The 20,442-nt window shown below is 35.7% G+C and overlaps 1 protein-coding gene across 2 annotated transcripts; it reads right to left on the bottom strand.

Moving 5' to 3' along the window:
- Positions 1–3,599: 3,599 nt before the first annotated feature.
- On the bottom strand, positions 3,600–10,452 carry LOC311294957 (uncharacterized protein). Of its 2 annotated transcripts, XM_084416082.1 has the most exons (6): positions 9,974–10,452; positions 9,225–9,572; positions 7,143–7,259; positions 6,930–6,997; positions 6,384–6,404; positions 4,261–4,562 (listed from the first exon to the last, which is right to left on the bottom strand). In XM_084416082.1, exons 1-6 carry the CDS (start codon positions 10,020–10,022, stop codon positions 4,506–4,508), a joined length of 660 nt encoding a protein of 219 aa, XP_084272208.1. In that variant the 5' UTR covers positions 10,023–10,452; the 3' UTR covers positions 4,261–4,505. The 2 variants fall into 2 exon arrangements, with proteins under 2 accessions (XP_084272209.1, XP_084272208.1); XM_084416083.1 differs by lacking the exon at positions 6,384–6,404 and having other exon boundaries at positions 3,600–4,562.
- Positions 10,453–20,442: the final 9,990 nt, after the last annotated feature.

The raw sequence follows: 20,442 nt of genomic DNA, 5'->3' as shown, positions 1-20,442 counted from the left end.
ATGTTAGTTATGTTGCTGTTTTCATTTTGTTGTAGGCTATAATTATATGCAGCAACGCCACAAATCCAAGTGTTAAACTGTCACACCAATAAATCCCTGTAGAATTGAACAGAAAACTGAATATTTCTTATTGAACTGATAAACAGCTATGAATCATACATAGGCCTAAATGATAATTTAAGGGTATAATAAAAGAATCAAAGTTGTTCATCATAAACATTACAGATATTACATCTTTAAAGACCGGATCAAAGACTGGAAGAGCATTTCAACTTCTGAGACCGGCGGAGCCAGCCATCGCCATCTTGTTATGACGTCACTCCCGGATAAACGAAAATGGGCAAAAAAAGGCAGGATTAGCTGAATGGCTAGTAGTGAAAGCAGCGGCAATCCATACCCTATTTAAAGGTATAGGGGACGATTTCGGACACAGCTGGTCGGGATTACTGGGAATGCCCACAAAAACGTCATATCCGTTTATGCTGTAGGGGAAAACAAGCTATTCAAATCAACGCACGTAAACCTTTGTTAGGCGCTTGATCTTTACTCTTTGTAATGATTATGGGTTTTGCTTGGCCTTCTGCACCTCTAATATCTTTTTAAAAAACTCGACCTGAAGTTTTATACTGCCAAATAATCAACGAATCAACGGGATTTTACTACTTTAAACTACAATTTTAAAATGAATTGGCCTAAGACTTTTTTTAACAATCCCTCTGATTTAACAATATCCTCTTCACAGTAAATACCTAATTATATTTTTTTCTAGTTGGTTACAGTTGAATTTTCTCTTTGTAATTACAGTCACAAAGAAAAAAGCAAACTGAGTAAAAACTAAGCAAAGCAAAATATCAATAGTATGTTGTACTGACAAATGCTTAGTTAGTCAAGTTTACTTTCATTAGAGTTCAAGTAACTAAAAAATACAGATAGAATTGATCATAGGTTTCCTATAGGATTTCTTGATAGGCTATAGCTACTCAGAATTACTATTTTCAACAACTAAATAATTTAAAGTGAAATGTGTACTACTGTGTATTATGCTGACTCCCAGAGTGCACATCGACATGAATACATTGCTTTGTTTTACTATTTTTTTTGACAATTTTATTTGATGTCTTGTGTCAGTAGTCTATTAGTAGCCTACAACAAAGACAACAATTTGTTTTATTGAAATTAATTTAGTATTATTGAAATTAATTTAATTGTTACCATTGTTGTGTTTTGAATACAGACATCAACATTCAGGTTTGAAACAAATAATTTGCAAAGGTTTCACAACTTCACGACTGTCAGTTGCCTTCTATCCAACAATGTCAATAAAGAGTCATTTATGAATAATCAACCTTTGATTTATTTTTTAAACCAATTGTACTTCATTTTTTTCATATATTGGAGCAAATCTTGAAAATTGTATTTCCTGGTTAGGACACTAGGTGGCGCTTTAGTAGTGTACAATTACAATATGCGTACTACTAATCCCTCTAGTGGTCAAATGCTGTTATTATAGTTTCATTTGTTTATAGTTTCACATCATCTGCTTTCTTTGGGCTCCACTTCCAGTACACGAAGCAGAGGAAGGTATGAGGTAGTAAACTAAATATATCGCGTATGAACCTATGTTTAAGATACAGAAGCATAAGTTGGAAACATGAAGTTGTATGTTGAATATTTCCACTTGATAAGACCGTCATCCTTCCGTTCCGACCAAAAATGCGGTCCGTTGCTCGATGACGTTTAAGGAAAAACATTACCGCTTTACAGTTGTTCATTTGTTCAACGCAAAAGTCTCCTAGCAGCCGAGTCACAGGGGATAAACACTGATCTAGCACTTGTATTGTGCTAATAATACTGTAATATACAGTTATAAACAAATAAGGTAATTAGGCGCGTTTCATCCATCTGCTGCTTGTTGTACATCTCCCTGGTAACAGCGCCGTGTTCGCGTGGTGTCGTCCAATGATTTTCAACGTTGTAAATTTGACTTCAACTGATTTTATATTACACTTTTCTTAGTAGATGTAGGAAATTACGATCCCGAATAGTGTTATGTATGAGGAACTATAAGGTTGTAAATAGCATTGCAAAGAAAGTCATAGTCCAGATTGATTCCTGGGCTCTTTGGACAAGTAGCCTAAACATCCACCGAGTGTTAAACACCACACTGAACTCCTTACCCGAACTAAAGTCACTAAAACAGCTCAGAATACATTGGCAGGTGAAGATCTACACCAACCTGTCTCTCACAAGTCTGTGTCCAGAGTTTGACGCAAACAGGATCATGAAGGTAAGATTTGTGTTTCCATACATTGTTTATTTAGTGAGCACTTACACATTCATGCGGTTCAGAAATGATGAATCTGCAATATATCTGTCATAAACACTAAATGTATAAATTATAAAGACACATTTTGGTTAAATTGTTTATTTGAGTTTTACTTTAACTTTCGCTAAATGCTGTTTTCAAGCTGGTAAACTGAAAAATGTGCTTCATTCGAGATATGTTTTGCGTTGGAGCAGTTATGACAGTTCATCACACAGCGTTCACCAATAATGTGTTTGTGGATTATGAGCATGTGCATTGAAAAGCAAATGCATGGCTTATAAGTAATTATGACAAATAAAATGTACTGTTCTTATAATGCAGTATAGGTCTTAATGACTATTTATAAATATATTTATACAATAGTAATACTCATTTATAAATAAGTATAAATGGAGCTATAATTCATTATAAGCATGGACTTCACAGAAAGTGTTACCATGTGTTTTTAACTGTAAAATACAAGTTTTAACATCTACCTCCACTAATACTCGGTCTATAATGTAGTGTCTGTGTCCTAAAGTCCCAGAATGCATTGTGTTGCTGACATCACACCGAACGCAGTGAGATCGTTTAGAAATCAGGAATAAAGTTTAAATCCAGACTGGCTGGCGCACTTCCCATAAGGTTTACGCATTAGGTCACATTCAACATGTTTACAGTACAAAAGCAATCCGGCTGAATGTGTTTTTCATCTACCTCTGGAAGTGGTTGAAAGTGGACAGGCTCAAAATGTTTTAGACCCCGTTCACACCTGTATTTAGTGTCATCCACTTGTAATCCGATCGACCAAAACGCATGTTAATAGGTGTAAACAGGGCCTGAGATGAAGTGAAGCTTCTCCTGCAGTAATTTAAATCAAACCTAGAAATATACTCTATTGTATGTGAGTTATAAAACAAAAAGTCTAGATAAGTTGATATACTACTCTACAGCAACTGCAGATGAAACCCTTTTTAGACCATTTGTTCAGATTTTCTTTCCTTTCGATCAAACCATTTTTTTAAGATTTGATTTTAAGATTGAAGGCCGTTAAAATAGAGTATTGTTTTTTGGAGGCATCAGGTGTATAAGGTCATATAGAGATGCAAATGCCCTCTAATATCAATCTCAATACTTCAATCACAAATTATATATTTTTATGTAGTTGTTTTGTGTAGAGCAGAAGATGGATTGTGAACTTCAACTGAGCAGGAATTGGAAAAAAACCCACCTTTCAACCACATCCAATTCCTGCAAACTCACAAAAAGACAAAATTCACACCTCACATAGTACGCCTCTAACATAAACGTCCAGTAATAGACACACACTCTTGCAAAAGTTGTTTGTGACCATCACATCAAACCACATTTCTTTCCGATCTGAAGAAAGAAGACCACCACCACAGTTTTCAGTCTGACTCACACGCTGAGCTTCTGGAGTGTTTTAATTGCATGCATTTACTAAGTTGCATTCAAGACAAAAACATTGTAATATGAGATTTAAATAAAATCATACAAGAGCATATTATTCTATTTAGATATCCAGACATGTAACTAATGTTGTGCGCTTGACAAAATTACCATGAATTACAGTAACAATTACAAATGCATTTAATGCCGCATGATCAGTTCTGTGTATGATGATGTTTGCCCTTTTGAATTGTATTAGAATAAATCACACATTAATAGTCCAGTCATTTTATGACAAAAGGTTGAACAAATTGCAACAGAAGCAAACTCAACATATTTTGTATCCTCAATAAGTTCTGAGTAAGGAAAAAAAAAGCCCAGAGGAATCCCATAAGAGGAAAGTTTTGAAAAAGACTCAAATATAGCCTATTCATTATTTTACTCATGTGAATTGGGTAAAAAATGTAACCTTTAGATATCACCATGAAAATTACTGAGTTGATTACTTACATCAAGACAAACAAAAAATGTATAACAAGTTTTTTTTTTTATTGTTTGTTAACATGGACAAACGGTGCATAATCTAATTACGTATGTGCTAATTTGCATAAATACCACAACAGATCTAAACATTGGGTATAGCCAGGTGAACATGTCTTGTTGAATCTTGTTGACATATAACAGTAAAATACTTAATGTTAAGGTCTGAATGGAACTCATTACGGCTACCGGTGAGCATTAATACATAGAGGCAGGAAGAAGTACTTTAGAAACCAGCCTTTATTCATTATTATTGCAGAGATGGGGTTTGGGGCTGGGTCCGTGGGACTGTTTCTGGGGGACGAGTCTGAGGGAAGAACAGGAGACAATGGTAAGGAGAATGCAAAAGACAAAAGGTAGGTAAAATAAACAGTGAACCCCCAGAATTAGCACATACGTAATTAGATTATGCACCGTTTGTCCATGTTAACAAACAATAAAAAAAACTTGTAATACATTTTTTGTTTGTCTTGATGTAAGTAATCAACTCAGTAATTTTCATGGTGATATCTAAAGGTTAATTTTTTTACCCTATTCACGTGAGAAAAAGAATGAAGTACTGGAAGTACACATCAGGTATCGTGTAGGGATCACACCCTAACGATATTATTTTTTGAAAGTAGCGTTTCTTTTCATGGCAATCGAGGTGCGAGATGTTGTCTTTCGTAGCCATTTACTGTATACGTACGAAGCTGTAAATAGTAGCAAGCTAGCTAGTTAATGCTTGTCAGTACCATAGACAGTACTCGGGATAGGTAATCAAGATGGCGGCAGTCAACTGGAAAAAGAGCGGATGACGTAAGAGGTCACGTGACTGATACTGTATTCATGTATAGGCTATATTTGGGTCTTTTTCGAAACTTTCCCCTAATGTGATTCTTCGGGAGTTTTTTTTTTTTTTCCTTACTCAGGACATACTGAGGATACAAAATTAGTTGAGTTTGCTTCTTTTGCAATTTGTTCAAGGTTGACCCCCATTTTGGCTTAAAATGACTGGACTGTAATAAGATCACAGTAAACTGACTATTACTTACTAAGAAAACAGCTGGTAACACTTTATTTTGATAGTCCACTTTAGACATTCTAATAACTATAAGTAACTTTACAACTACATGTCAACTAACTGTCATTAGAGTATAGTAGACTCTCTGCTTACACAGATGATGATGGTCCTCCAACAGACATTCTGCTGATTATAAGTAACTACATGTCATCTTATTCTACTAACCCGAACCTAACAGTCTACTGATACTCTAATGAGAGTTAGGCCCTGTCCCAAATGGCACCCTAACCACCTCATCTTTCGTCATGGGGTGTCCTACGGTCTCATTGACTTAACGGACACGTGCACACGGCAGCCATTGTAAGTACACAAGACCGAAAGTGCGTATAAGTGTGCCATTTGGGACAGGGCTTTAGTTGACGTAGTTGCAAAGTTACTTAAAGTTAGTAGAATGTCTAAAGTGGACAATTAAAATAAAGTGTTACCAAACATCACATAACACAAATAGAGCCTGATAGAAATTTAAGAATTGATTAAATAATCTTTCATGTTCTAGAGAGAACAGATGTTTTCACAATGGACCCGAAGAAACTATTGTACCAGTGTCATTTTAATGAGCCTCATCTGTCGACTTGATGTCGTTGAATAACGTTCAGCTTTGTCCAAGGCTCGCTTGCGTCACAATGGAGTGTGTGCACGAAAAAAATCATTCAAGTCTCAAAAAAAAAAAAATATATATATATATATATATTTTACTTATTGACTACAGAGCTGTCATTCTCATATCTGTGGTCATGAAGTATTACATTTAAATGTTATTGTTTATTCTTTATTACTGTGTTATATTTCTTTTTGCTGCCTTATCCGTATATGTTTACAATTTTTCTGTTCTGGATGCTCCTGTCACTAAGAGATATATTTGTAATATCACATAAATATTTTTCTCACAGAGAATAAATGAGTAAAATATGGTCTTTTGCAAAGGGATCATCATATTTTGTGAAAATCTTGCAAAAAACATTGTGAAACTCAGCACTACAGAGACATAGGAACATCATTATTGAAAAAAGAAGAGAACTACAAAGAGTTTGATCAACAACTCATGGTGACGCCTGCATACACTACCTCATCCTTCTCTTTAAACCTCTGTAAGAAATAATAAAGACAGAAGATGTTTGATTATTATTTTCCTCATCTATTTACACTCTTAAAAATGCTGGGTTGTTTCAATCCAACTTTGGGTCAAATATGGACCAACCCAAACGTTTGGTTTGACCCAAAGTTGGGTTGAAACAATCCAGCATTTTTTTTTTACAGTCTATTTTTTTTATTCATTAACATTCTACAGTTTCTTATAAATGCATATAATGACACTGAACTTGAGACAACAAAATGGAAAGCCACATCTGTAAATACTATTTACTGTTCGTATTACTTAAACAATTGTTGCATCAGCACAAAAAAGGCTAATGAAATAAAATGTAGTCTTATTGAATCATATATAGATTGATATACAATATATAAGATATTTGCATACGTTTCAAGTTCAACTGGCCTGTTTCCTATGTCATATACACTGAGATATTTGCAACATTTAGACACTTTAGGTTTCAAAAACACATCTAAATGTGATGATACAGAGACACAACACACAGTCATTAGTTATCTTACCCTTTTATGTGAATTTTGCTTGCGGTGTGTTGGTTTAGCATATATTACCTCTTCTTTGTGGGTTTGAACTGTTAAAACAATTGAGAAAGCATCATTGGGAAATGTATGAATGCACCATGTTATCAACGATCAGTCTTTATTAGAAATATATATGATTTTTCACAAAATGTAGATGTTTTGTCTATTTTTTCACTGCAGCAATAGGTAACTTGCCCTCTTCGGCTGTTTCTCTCAGTCTCTTGCAGATGCAGAAGATCCCAAACACAGCAACAATCAATAGAGACCCAGAAGCAGCAGTAGAGATCAACACTGGATTTACACGCGTAATGCCTGCAGAGAAACATTAATGTAAGTCAAGTCTGATCGATGTATAGTAGGCTATACGTGTCAAGGAAAAAAAAAACTATCAAGGGATCCTTTCAGTTGACACATTATTATATTAAATGGTCATTTCTTTGTTTCAAACTTGGTTTATTCAAACAGGCCTACATTAAATAGGCCTATTAGAGATACTGATACTTGCGTTTCAGATCGTTAAAATAGGGCCCTTTATATCACTTTCTTCAACAGTTTATTAACATTTACGGAATAGGAATTTATTACATAAGGGCAGATATTGTAATCTCACTGAGGTCACACACCTAAACAAAGATGGTGGCTTAGAAGTGAGGCAGTATTTTCTGATTTACAAAAACATCTTCCTCAAGGAAATCTGCCCTTGTCTTGAGGTTTGATAATTTAAGTAATTCATATCAACACTTAATAAAGCAAGATGCCCTTGTGGAATGTAAAAAATCTATGGATTATTTAAACTGTTAATGCAAAACATGACAGTGTGAGGTTAATTTATGCATGCCTCAGGTGGTTTAAAAAAAAGAGGAATAGGATGCGCTGTTGTATGCATGCTCACAAACTTTTGCACCCTATTTTACTCATCGACCACATAAACAGTGAAAAGTTTAAGAAGTCTCACGTCGCTTTTTTTTATTAACAGTTAAACATTAGAGTTACAGGTAACAGGGTTAAACATTTTGTGTTTACAGTTTTGAAATGTGAAAGCAGTTGAAATGCATTTGTCACTCCCAAGACTTTACAGTGTGAATGTGGTATTCAAAGTACTTTTAATTTGAAATGATAGCATGCTAGCATTGAAAGCATATGAACCCTCCCTGCAAATCACCCTCCAAAGCCACACTTCCTCCAAAACACATGAATGCGCGCAGACCGGAAGCGAGACCACCAGAGACTTGCTAACTAACTTGCTTAACTTCAGCATAGTGCAGTTATAGAAAAAAATAGAAAATTAAGGCTGGAATACGTGACACAACTTCTGAAAATCTGAACAGATTTTAAAACGCTATAGGTATCATACACTTGCTGACTTTGTAAATGCTTACATAGAATATCGGAACATCAAACACTAATCAACTGAGAACCATAAAGTACCAGTCTCAAGCAGAAATGGACATATACGGATGTAAACATCTTAAATTGGCTCAAAATATCCTACATGTTTATCCTCCAGCTGGATATAAAAATCTGAAAAGTCTGAAGATAAAAAAAAATCTCATTTTGTGTACATTATACACTGTGATTTTCTACAACTAATGTTGACTCCTGCAGACTGCACATGAGGGCAAACATTTAGACAAAAGTTGTTTAGTGTATTTTTAGTTTAGTGCCCAATCAGAATCATGAAATCAACAGCATTATGGTTCAAATAATATTAACATGAGACCTGCATTAGTTTTGAGTTTTTATGGAGCGCATAAAGGGACAATCTTTTGCGTTCTCCTGCAAAACCTGTTATTACTTAGGACAAACACTTCCTGTTTAATGTGGCAGTGTTTCAGAACTCCTTAGGTGAATATTTCATAGATATGATACATAGATACAATAGTGTTTCATAGCGTTTCAATATAAAGAAATGCGGTTAGTGCTTAACTCAAGGAGTTCAGTGAAATTGTCAATATATTCACAGATTCAAAGTTCCCGGATCAATAACTCGTGAACTAAACGTTGTTAAAACACAAATGACACAGTTTTCCAATCCTTAGATAACGAACCCAATTTGAAGTATAAATAAATGTTCAGTGATATCTTCCAAAGATTTTTTAATTTTGGTGCAACATTTTCTCTATATAGTGTTTATATGGCAACTAGTAAATACATCAAGTTTCATCATGCTGGCATGTGTGGGAAGTTTTAAACCATGAGTGTTACAACTAGTCCCGCATTAGTTTGTGTCCCGCTCTCCCCTATAGTACACAGGGTTAATTATGCTTCTCTACTCACCATTGACAGTAACATTGTATCTGTATTCTTTCACTATTTTGTTACTGATGGTTATCAGATAAAGTCCAGAGTCTTCAGTTTTGGTGTTTGTGATGGTCAGAGATCCAGTCTGATGATCCAGCTTCAGTCTGTCTTTGAATCTCCCATCAGGAACAACAGATGTATTGAATATTCCAGCCTCTGCGTTGATTTCAGCTATCCGAGACTTCTGATCTCCAGCTATCAGAGACTTCTGAACTCCAAACTCCCATTTTATAAGATCGTCTTTCTGTATTTCGGTAAGATTAGTGTGTAAAGTGACTGAATCTCCCTCCATTATGGATACCGTCTTCATGGCACCACAGAACACTGGGAAACAGAAACATTTTACATTACCGTCAGATATTCAGTGTGCCAAAAAAAGTTGGTTTAACCAAGCTTAAACTAAAACATATTTTGAAATTACAAACTTTGGAAATACACTTGCGGCTTTGTAAAAAGTTTAAACATTGAAGTTAATTAAGCTTTTGGAATAAAAAAGGCAGTAAAATGGCAAAAAAAAAGAAAAGACAAAAAAACAGCAATTGGTATGAGGCCAAGCACAATGGCTGCAGATCAGTTTAAAGTAAGTTTAATAGTAAATAAAGTATCTTCTGATGATTTTAGGAAAGCATAAGTAGAATTATAATGTAATACAATTGGTTAGAACTACTAGATCTCTCTGATATAAGTCTGCTAGAAGTGAAGTTAAAATCATGTTTTTAACTTACCGACCAGACGCCAAAAGCACAAAGTGCAAAAAACAAATGTGTGAGACATTTTCTTTCACAGATCAGGGGTCTGAAATAGTATCACTCAAGACGTGTGATGAACCTGAGAACATCTGTGGTCTGCTTTACTGCAAAGAAAGGAAAGTCTGTGTAAAGAATCTCTTTGAAATCTGTACTTGTGTGTGTGTGTGTGTGTGTGTGTGTGTGTTGGGGCTGTTGTCCAATTCCGGAGAGTTTTTTTCTGTAAACCACAGTCCCTTGCTTTGTTTTTTCTCACAGGTCTGTGTGCCATTGCTTAAATGAGACGACATTAGACACTCTTTCTTAGACTGGATGAATTTAGTAATTTAGTTTAGGAAGAAATGCTATAACTTATTTGTTTATCTCCAAACAAGGAAGTTCCAGATGTGCCAGTTATGTTTACTTCTACCTGGATTACTGCATACATTTTCTTCTGTCACAACATTAACCAATACATAGTTACAAAACACACTCTCTCAATATTTTTTTAATTTCCATCTGTTCTGAATATTATGAATATTATGGAATCATCCAGGTATAATTTTTCAGAAATGTTTTTTTTTTTTTTTTTTTTTTTGCAGGACATCCATTTTTAGGGCAGTGTAGATCTTTCTATTTATAGCAGACTGTGACAAACATTCATCTGAAGACTACTTTCATACTTACACTTATTAGCATTTACTACAATACATCATTAGCATTTACTACAATACAATACAATACAATACAATACAATACAATACAATACAATACAATACATTCAACCCTTTGTAAAACGATTATAAGTAGTGGTAGCAGTATTGACAGATTGAACTGTTGGAGATCTCTGACCTGCAGCTACACTCGTCAGCCACTTGAAGTGGTGGGCGTGCCAAAGGTAGGGGGCGTGCCGAAAGGTTTTTCATTGGTGAAAGGAGCTTCTTGTTGACAGCTGCATTGTCCAATCAACGTTGATTATTCATATACATCATTACTTTAAACTGAAACTTGATGGCAATCAGTGTTTCCTTAAAACTGAATTCCTTAAAACTGAAACTTGATGGCAATCAGACATGGTGTGATGTGTGTCATGATTCAAACGATGGCTGTCAATTTTACGTATTAATTTGGTGAAATTAATTAGCCTATAAAAAAAACAAAAAAAAAACATAATGATTAGGAACGTTATTATTCTTTATAGTTGTCCTTTTTGTGAATGAATGAATGAATGAATAGAGTATGGGTTACATGAACATGAGCCCTTGCAAATTAATCAATGTTTTATTTATTTATTATTTAAATTTATTATTTATTTATTTATTTAAAATTGCGCATGGTTATAAACAGTTCTTACTCATATCTACAAACAGCAACCTATCTAGCTTATTTATAAATCTCTGGTGAATGTTTTATGACCAACCAAATCCAAATCTGTTTGTCCTTATCAGGCAAAACATTAATGATTTTAGTTTACGTGCACGTTTACTGAGAAAACCATACAATTGTAAATCATTGTTGTATTATAAGTGAAAATTACTGCTTCTATAACATATTTTTTGCTATCATGTGATATCAAATATCATATGCAATCAAAGGCAGACATTAAAAATGTAATTCAAACTTATGGAAAGATAATGCGACTCTAACAGAGTCATTATAAGAGACATTTGTATGCTTCCAAATAATAGTAGATTTTTTTTTTTTTTTGATGATGATTTGATGATTTCTATTTGTGGTGTTATGGTAATTTACTGCCCCCTAGTGAGGGATAAATAGTACCAGCATCACTCGGAGATGCTTCAGAGCTGAGGGGTTGGAAGAAGACGATCTCTCATTCCAGTCATCTTCTGTTTGAGCAAAAGACAGAACAAAAAGCAATTTCCATTGCTATTAGGAGTGATCTTGGAGTGAATTTTAATTGCTTTATTGCTATTTTGCAAAGAATGTGCAGCATTTGGCGATGAGAGCAAATTCCCAGCACGGGGTCTTTTCGTTTGTGTGTTCCTGGATGCTGTCGTTTACTGACGTTGATGGCCATGATCGCTGTCTCACATGCCTGGGCAAACAACATGCTGAGAGAGCGTTTGTGGATGGTGAATGCCCTCACTACAAGAGCATGTCCATGTTGTGGCCTGGTTAGTCTTGCGTTGCCAGAACTTCAGACTGACAGCAGAAAGTCTGGACTCTATCTCAGCTTTTCTTGGCCAAGGATCGCCCAAGAGGAAGTTTGACTGACATATGTAACGCAACAAGTCACAGTGTATAGCAGCTTTCCAGGCCGCTGTGGTATTGGTAGGAGTGAGCAAGTAATTAATGCGTATAAACTCCATGAACACAGATTTAAGATGCAACCAATGTCTTTTATTTATTGTGCTCTAATTAATAAACATCGCTCCCAATTAGCTGTCTCAGTCTCTGTTGTTCATACCTTGCAAATACAGCACACGGACATTGTCCATATGTCCTTGAACATAACCCTTTATCAGTGAAGCATGGTTAAGCACCATTAAACTCAATCCAGCACATTGAAATCTTATAAGCACGGTCAGCATGATATTCCACGTAGCACATGGCTTAACACAGTCAAAAAAACTGTGTGCTTCCCCACTACCAATACACCTGGGCTGCGTTCCAAACCGCATACTCAATGAGTAGGTACTCAAATTCAATAAGTACTTACTTAACGAGCGCTAAAAGAGTAGGTACTTTATAGCCAGATCTCGTTGAGTATGAATGCGAACCGGACATCTGCCATGTTGACGTTATCATGTGACATACGACGCGTTATCACAAGCGCAACAACTTAAGATTTGAACGACACGTTTAATTCATCTATCTGTAAATATCTTGATATTGATTAAACTTGCTCATTTTGTGGTCATTTTGAAGAAACTGCTGCCCATTTATTTTGTGAGTACATTTAGGGTTGGTTTAAGTTCTTATATTTAACCCTACTAATGTGACCCACCGTTTTATCCTTAACGATATTTATTTTTATAACGAAATCCCAAAATTGTCATCTCTTGAATATGTTGTTCATTTCTTTATTTTATATCCAAACATTTTCATCCATAATCAAAAGTGGCTTACTGCTTTGTTTTCCTCTTTTTCTTGTTAAATTTAACTCTCGTTTCATCCCTCAGGCTTATAAATAACAAAAAATGCATTTTTTAAATGTATTATATAATTAATTAAGAAAATATATATTAAGATATTGAACCTTATAGGTTCTTTTTTCTCCTGTGTATAAAATCTCATATTATGTTTGCAAACCCATTATATATATATACCTCATAACATCAGTAACTGGACAGCCCTACCTAGAACGGTTTTCCTCAGCGTTTGTAATGTCTGCACAAAGGAGACGTTGGGCAGCTGTGCGACGATTCGCCTTTGGAGAAAACTGTTGATTTTATTCTCGAAAAATGTAAGTATCATTAGTAAAAATTAATTTTACCCCAGAATGAATTGCATTGCTATCCCACCCCAAAATATACAATAATAACAACTTGTGCTGACCAATTAATAATTATATTACTTTTTACTGAAAATGATATAATTCAATAAAACAAACAAAATGTGATGCATGTCATTTGAAATAGCTATGCATGAATACACTCTAGATGTGTATATAGTGAACATATCTACATTTTCATTCAAACAATAAATAAAGCATTAATTAAATAATTGTATTTTATTTACTGACAACAATGAGAAATATTACCTTAATAAATTAGTAAAAGAATGAATCAAAGTCACCATCACACAATAAACAAATGCATATACAAGTCAACACATGAAACAAAGCTTTATTCAAACTACAATCATGTATGTAGACTACAGGCGCTGAACCCCTCATCCTTCTGCCGTCTCAACACAGCGGGTGTCGGAGGTTGTTGCGTGATGTGTTGTGCTTCACAATCTGAGGCAATAAGGGCAGGTGGAGTGATGGTGGGTCTTGTAAGGGCAGGAGGAGTGATGGAGGGTCTCATAAGGGCTGGTGGAGTGATGGAGGGACTCATCCATGGCACCATCTCCAGGATTCAGCTCTGGGCTCCTCGTCCTCAGTGCTCACCTCCGCCTGCTGACATTTCAGATCCTACAAAAATGCACAAACAAAACACTAAAGCAGTCATTTAACCGCACAATGTAATTTGATTTCAGTATTATTTAGAAGACAAAAACGCTTTTTTTCACAAATGCCGCCATCATCTTCCCTTGTAGGTCCTGCTCCACCACAAAAGATCTGCAGCAAATGCACAGAAATCAAGAATCAGAAAAGTGCTGTAATAGCTCTGTTTGAAATTACAATAATAATAAAAAAACTACAACTTAAGATTTAAATATTTATTCATTTCTGTAATGTCACAAAGCCTTTGATGGCAGCATTCAGCTTCATGAGCCACTCTCCACCGGATAAACACACATCTGTTCATCTGTCCCGACTGTAACATCCAGACAAGATTCACATCACCCCTGTGATTTATGAACTCAACACTACATTTACATGGTGAGGTTGTTTTAACTTTTTATCCAACATAAATGTTCCTCAATTTATCAACAGTAATGGACAAATAAAATTGATAACTTATGTTTAGTTACTTTATAGATTTGTTCTACTTCTACATAACAGCAGACATACATCACTCAGATGCCTATTTCATATCTATTAGACGTATAAAATCTGCAATTCTTATAGAAGATTTTCTTGCCAGATATTAAATAGACATTTAGTAATTGTATTTAAGATGTATACGGTTTAAAATGTATGCAAATCCACTTTGGAGACGTATGTGTCCTTACTGGAGCTCCTCTGTTAGCTACATAATAAAATGTGATTTACAGCAAAATCACAAATATAGCGTCTTTACACTTTCAACAATTAAACAGTTTGCTGTACAGTAGTTCAACACGTGCGATCATTTGATTTGTAATACTCACATTTGAGTCTCGTCCGTCATCCTTTCCGTCACGTTCGAGTATGACCTATCCTTCTTCTTCTTTTTTATGACGTATCCTCTCGCGTCGCCTCCTGGGATAGAAGAGTATCCATCGGTTGAGCACTCAAAAATCTGTCCGGAAGCAGTAAGCCATCCGGGAACTTCTCGCCTACTCTTTTATGAATACTGATGTTTCGAACGTACTGCTTCCTTCACGTACTGTTTTCGCCTACTATATAGTAGGAAAGTAGGCATATTCGAACGCACTTAAGTCCGAATCTCGCGATAATTAGTACGTCACCCAGGTAATTCTCGCCTACTCTTTTGGATTCATACATACTTTTTCGCTCGCCTACTCTTTTTCCCATACTAAATAGTAGGGAAGTATGCGGTTTGGAACGCAGCCCTGTTGTCTAATTACCCATGTGCTCCTAAATGCCGATGTCAGAGCGCCCCCAATGGACAAATATATGATTGCATTAAAATGGCTCCTACCAGAGCCTGTCTAAGGAGAGCCTGCCCACTCCCTATTAAGTCCTATTGTACCGAATTTTGGTTGTGTAGTTCCACCAGAGTTCCACTGGAGGTGATCGCGGGCGAGTGCAGACTGAATAGGAGTCCATGAGGCTAGACGCCTAAATGTGTCTCTTTCACCCGATTGCCGTTGAGAAATCTCAGATTTGATTGTAGGTTTTGCAAGTTCAACATGGGTTTTAGGTCGAAAGTTGAATGAACGAGTACTTATGTCCTTTCGATTTCTTACAGGTTGAGTTGTTGTTAACACGCTAGCATTCTGCTAATGAACGCTGATTGGTCAGTGAAGGACTGATTATGACCAGAGATGCCGTTTGATGGCATCGTGGCATCCAAAGCGGGACAAGAAACAATCAAAACAAAAAAACTCTTCGAGCACGTGTATTTACTGTGTCAGCTGTGTTGTCGATGCCTCGAGAGAAAAGAAAGTGCAGAGCGCGAAAGCATCAAAGTGACTGAAGGATTGCCGTAAAGCAGTATCTCTGGTCGTACGATGTGTGTGACGTCACTGACATATTTCATATTTATTTTATTGGAGGATAACCCCTTGAGATGGAACATCTCGTTTTCGAGGGGGTCCTCAAGATAACACCAAACACTTACACACTCGCACATACTAAAGCTCTTCCTCACAACTAACCACCCCAGCCTGTCCCACCTCTGTCCAAAGCGTATTCACATAAACAGTATAGTAAGATATCAAGATATTACAGGAGAGAACCTAATTTAGCAAAGCCACCAAAACAAACAAATATATAGCCTACGTATACATACATATACAAAAATACATACATATATACACATACATACACATATGCACGCAGACATGCATGCATGCATACATACATACATACCTACATACAACATACATACATACACATGTACACATACATGCACATATGCTCTCATGCACATATACATACATAATCTTTTTTTAGGGGCATTAATGAGAAAGAAGGTGCATAAGTAAAAAAGAAAATACAGGTCATACACCAGGGAAACATTTACATTGGTCACAAGATTGCAAGTAAATTAAGAGGGCTGACTTAAAGAGTGGAAAGGAAGAGATGACCTTAAGGAACAAGGTAAGCTGTCCCAATCAGAGTGGGCTTTGAATTTGAAAGCACGTCTTCCGATTTCTTTAGATATATTTGAGACAGAAAAAAAAGAGATGATCAAGGTGTCTAAGGCCATAAGTTGACCTATATAAGACTAAGTGTTGCTTCAAATAAAGAGGATAATTAAAAAAGATACATTTATAAACAAACTGAAACCAGTGTAGCTGTCGTCTGGCCTTTGGTGATAAGAGGTTCAATTGCTGGTACATATGACAATGATGGGTTAGGAACGGACATCTTAACACAAATCGACAGAGACTGTTATAGACAACATTTAAGGATGTAAGGTGTGATTCTATTGTACAAAGTCAGCATAATCAATAATAGGAAATAAAAGCTGAGTTACAATTCTTAATCTAATCTGTTGTGTGAAGCAATTAATTGAATGGTATAAAAGTCTTAAGTTATAATTTACTTTTTTTAACTATAGAGTCAATATGAGGCCTGAAGGAGAGCTTGGAGTCGAGCCAAAGGCCCAGATATTTAAATTCCTCAACATTCTCCATAAATGTACCATCTGAGAATTTAATTGTTAGATTATTACCTTGGTTATGCCGGGCAGACCTAGTGGCAAATAACATGCTGTATGACTTTCTTTTATTCAGTATAAGTCCATTATCTGAGAACCACTTTGTTGCACAAGTTGCAGTGAGGATTGAATCGAATTAATATCACGTTTTGAAGAATAAATAACTGTATCATCAGCATACAGGAGAATTTGACTGTCAGAGCATATTTGTGGGAGGTCATTAATGAAAATAGAAAATAAAAGAGGGCCTAAACAAGAACCTTGTGGAACACCCTTTTCCATTATCTTGAACTGAGAAACAGCATCATTAAAAAAATACACACTGACGTCTGTAGTGAAGATATGAATTAAACCATAGAATGGACTGTTCAGAGAGACCAATGTTATATAATTTATCAAGGAGAATATAGTGATAAACCAGATCAAACGCTTTGGTAAGATCTATAAATATTGCTCCAGTGGACATATTATTGTCCAAAGAAGATTCTAGCATCGTTAACAAATTTTGTGAGAGCAGTAGTGGTGGAGTAATTGGGCCTAAAACCTGATTGGTTTGGAGAAAAAATAGAAAACTCATTAATATATTTAAACAGTCTCTTGAATATAATTTTTTCAAATACTTTTACTACATTGCTAATAATAGAGATTGGTCTGTAATTGTTAGGATCAAGAGGATCACCACTTTTGAATAAAGGTGTTACTCTAGCACACTTCCTCATGACTGGAACTTTGCAAGTAGATATAGATAAATTAAATAGCTCACATAATGGATATGCTAGAACATGAGAGGCAATCTTAATAAACTTTATCTCCAGACCATCTATACCAGCACCACTTCCAGATTTATTTTCGGAAATTGCCTGCTGTACCTCAATGGGAAGAATTGTGGTAAATGAGAAAGAACTGTTTGCTACATTACTATTTACGGGGTTGGAGTAACAAAAATCAGGTGGGCATAATTTACAAACAGAAGAAAAGTACTGATTAAAGGTGTCAGCCACAGAAGTTGGATCACTTATAATATTATTATTTATTCTTAGTTTTGTAAGGGAATTCTTATATACTTTTAAAAGACTTTTTAAAGCAAATAAGTGACTCTAAAAAATCTAACACCCAGCAATGTGTCATTTCTTTGCATCTCCTTTCAAATACAACATTCAAATTACTAGACAAAAAATGATATCCTGAGAAAAGTGGATTTTGAGGGGTATAGCGCCATAGACCTCCATTCATTCTGCACTCGTCCTGTGAGCGCCCTCATATGGAACCAGAGTGGAACTGCAACCAGTTCAGAAGCCGGAAGTTTACTGAGAGTGGAAGTTCTCCCCTTATTGGGCATTCTCTGCTCCTACACACAGTTCATCGGCCAGTCCGCTCCCACAAACCTCCCACTCCTCAGGCATGCCATGTGCGGTCAAGCTGCCGAATGTTGGTGTGGATCCCTCACGTAAGTCCCTCACCTTATATAAAATCAGCATCGAGACAGTATATTTTAAGTGTAATTTACAGAATTTATATAGAATTAATCTAACAGAAGTAAGAGTGGAATTTGTATGGATATGTGCTTTCCACTTTGTGAAGAAAAGTAGAGATTGACAGAAATCCCGTCAAGTAAAACAGAAGTAAAAGGTATTATTAAAACAACTGTTGGAAATAAGTGGCTAGAAGAATGGGTAAACAGTCAAAGGGGAGACATCTATTTAGCATTCAAATTAAAGTGGGGATTGAAAGAAGGGTATATAACCAGGTTTCATAACTCAAACATTATTCACTGCATATTATAGGAAAGTGTGAGTCAGAATGCTGCAATTTCATGTGAAAAATCAGAAACAGTTGAACGTGTGCTTTTACACTGTGATGCATATGAAGGAGAAATAAATCAGCTTGTTGAAAAACTAAGATATGGAAATGAATCACAATTGAGTTCAGAATATATTTCAGAATTCACAGAAACAGTTAAGGGTGTATGATTATGTAAAATATTTAAGAGATAGAGATTTGATTAAGGATTTTGTTTTTTCCTTCCGTTCATCAAGGCTTCACACTCCATCTCAAATGCACCTTAAGCTGGTTTACCACCATAAAACACAACAGAATTAGATGTTCTGCTGAAGTTCAAACTGAGCATCATAAGGGGGAATAAAGGTGATTTGAGTGACTTTGAACATGGAATTACTGCGCGTAGATCTTGTTAGGCACTTGATCTTTGTCATGATTATGATTTTTTTTTTTTGGTGCAATGCCGGAAAGTTGCTGTATGCCGTTCTGCATCTCTAAGATAAAAAAAAAAAAAAAAAAATCTAATCTGAAGTTTTATATATTGCCAAATAAACAGACAGAGATGTCAGTCAATTCCGAAGCCCTGTACAACACGTCCATTACAATTAAGCATTTGCACTACATAATGCTGGTGTTATTGTAATTATTATTGTTAGAGCATTAAAGCAGTTTTCCCACGATGAGTTATCACATAGCGACAGAATGCATGAGGTTATTGATATACAAATCATTCAAAAGTCTTCTTTATGAAATTATGGGAAGGGATGGGCTCATATTAACATGTGCCCATAAGCTGATATGTCACATTTAATGTACTTGAATGACATTTTCTCATCAAAACACGTTGCTTCCCTAAATATTACACGACATTAGCCTACTTCGTAAATCACCCACCCTTTTGATGAAGACGGTTGCTTTAAATAAAAAAATAATAAAAAACTTTGCCACTGTCAGTAGTTTGAAGGCAATTTGAATAATATTTTGACACTGACATGTCAACTCCAAATTTGCTTTGTAAAATGTAAATGCTGAAACTAGAATTAATTTGTGCATGGCTTTACAAACAGCAAGAACAATGAATAAACAAACAAATAAGCTACATGTGTAGTGAGGTTTGTGATGTAGGCCTGTGTAAAATGTCACAATCAGTAAATGCGCTATCGCTCCGCTAGTATATAAGCTTGTTGTTTGTACGCCTCTTGGGGTGTGTCATGGCTCCCCATTTCTTTCGATGTTACGGACTGTTGAGAATGTAGTTAGGTTTGTGACATCGTCTGCAGGGCTCTGAGTCACGCTGCTGCTTTGGTTCCAGTCACATTCTCCGTAACTGGTGCTGTCGGAACTTCCCCGATCTCTCACACGGGAAGCCCCTGCAACAAGTGCTAATTTCCCTCTGGAGTTTTTTTTTTTTTTGGTTTCATTTTATCAAATACATTCTTGATAACTGTTGTTTTTCACGGGAACTCGAACCTCTTGCCCTTTTCTTGAACAGTGTTTTTTTTCCAAGAAATTACGAGGAAGCTTCTCGCAATAGACATCAGGCAATGGAGACGGTTGAATTATTCCCTG

This window comes from Rutilus rutilus, assembly GCF_951802725.1.
Source record: "Rutilus rutilus genome assembly, chromosome: 8".
Classification (NCBI taxonomy): Eukaryota; Metazoa; Chordata; class Actinopteri; order Cypriniformes; family Leuciscidae; genus Rutilus; species Rutilus rutilus.
Note: the sequence above shows the minus strand (reverse complement) of the source record. Positions and strands in the feature narration are given on the sequence as shown.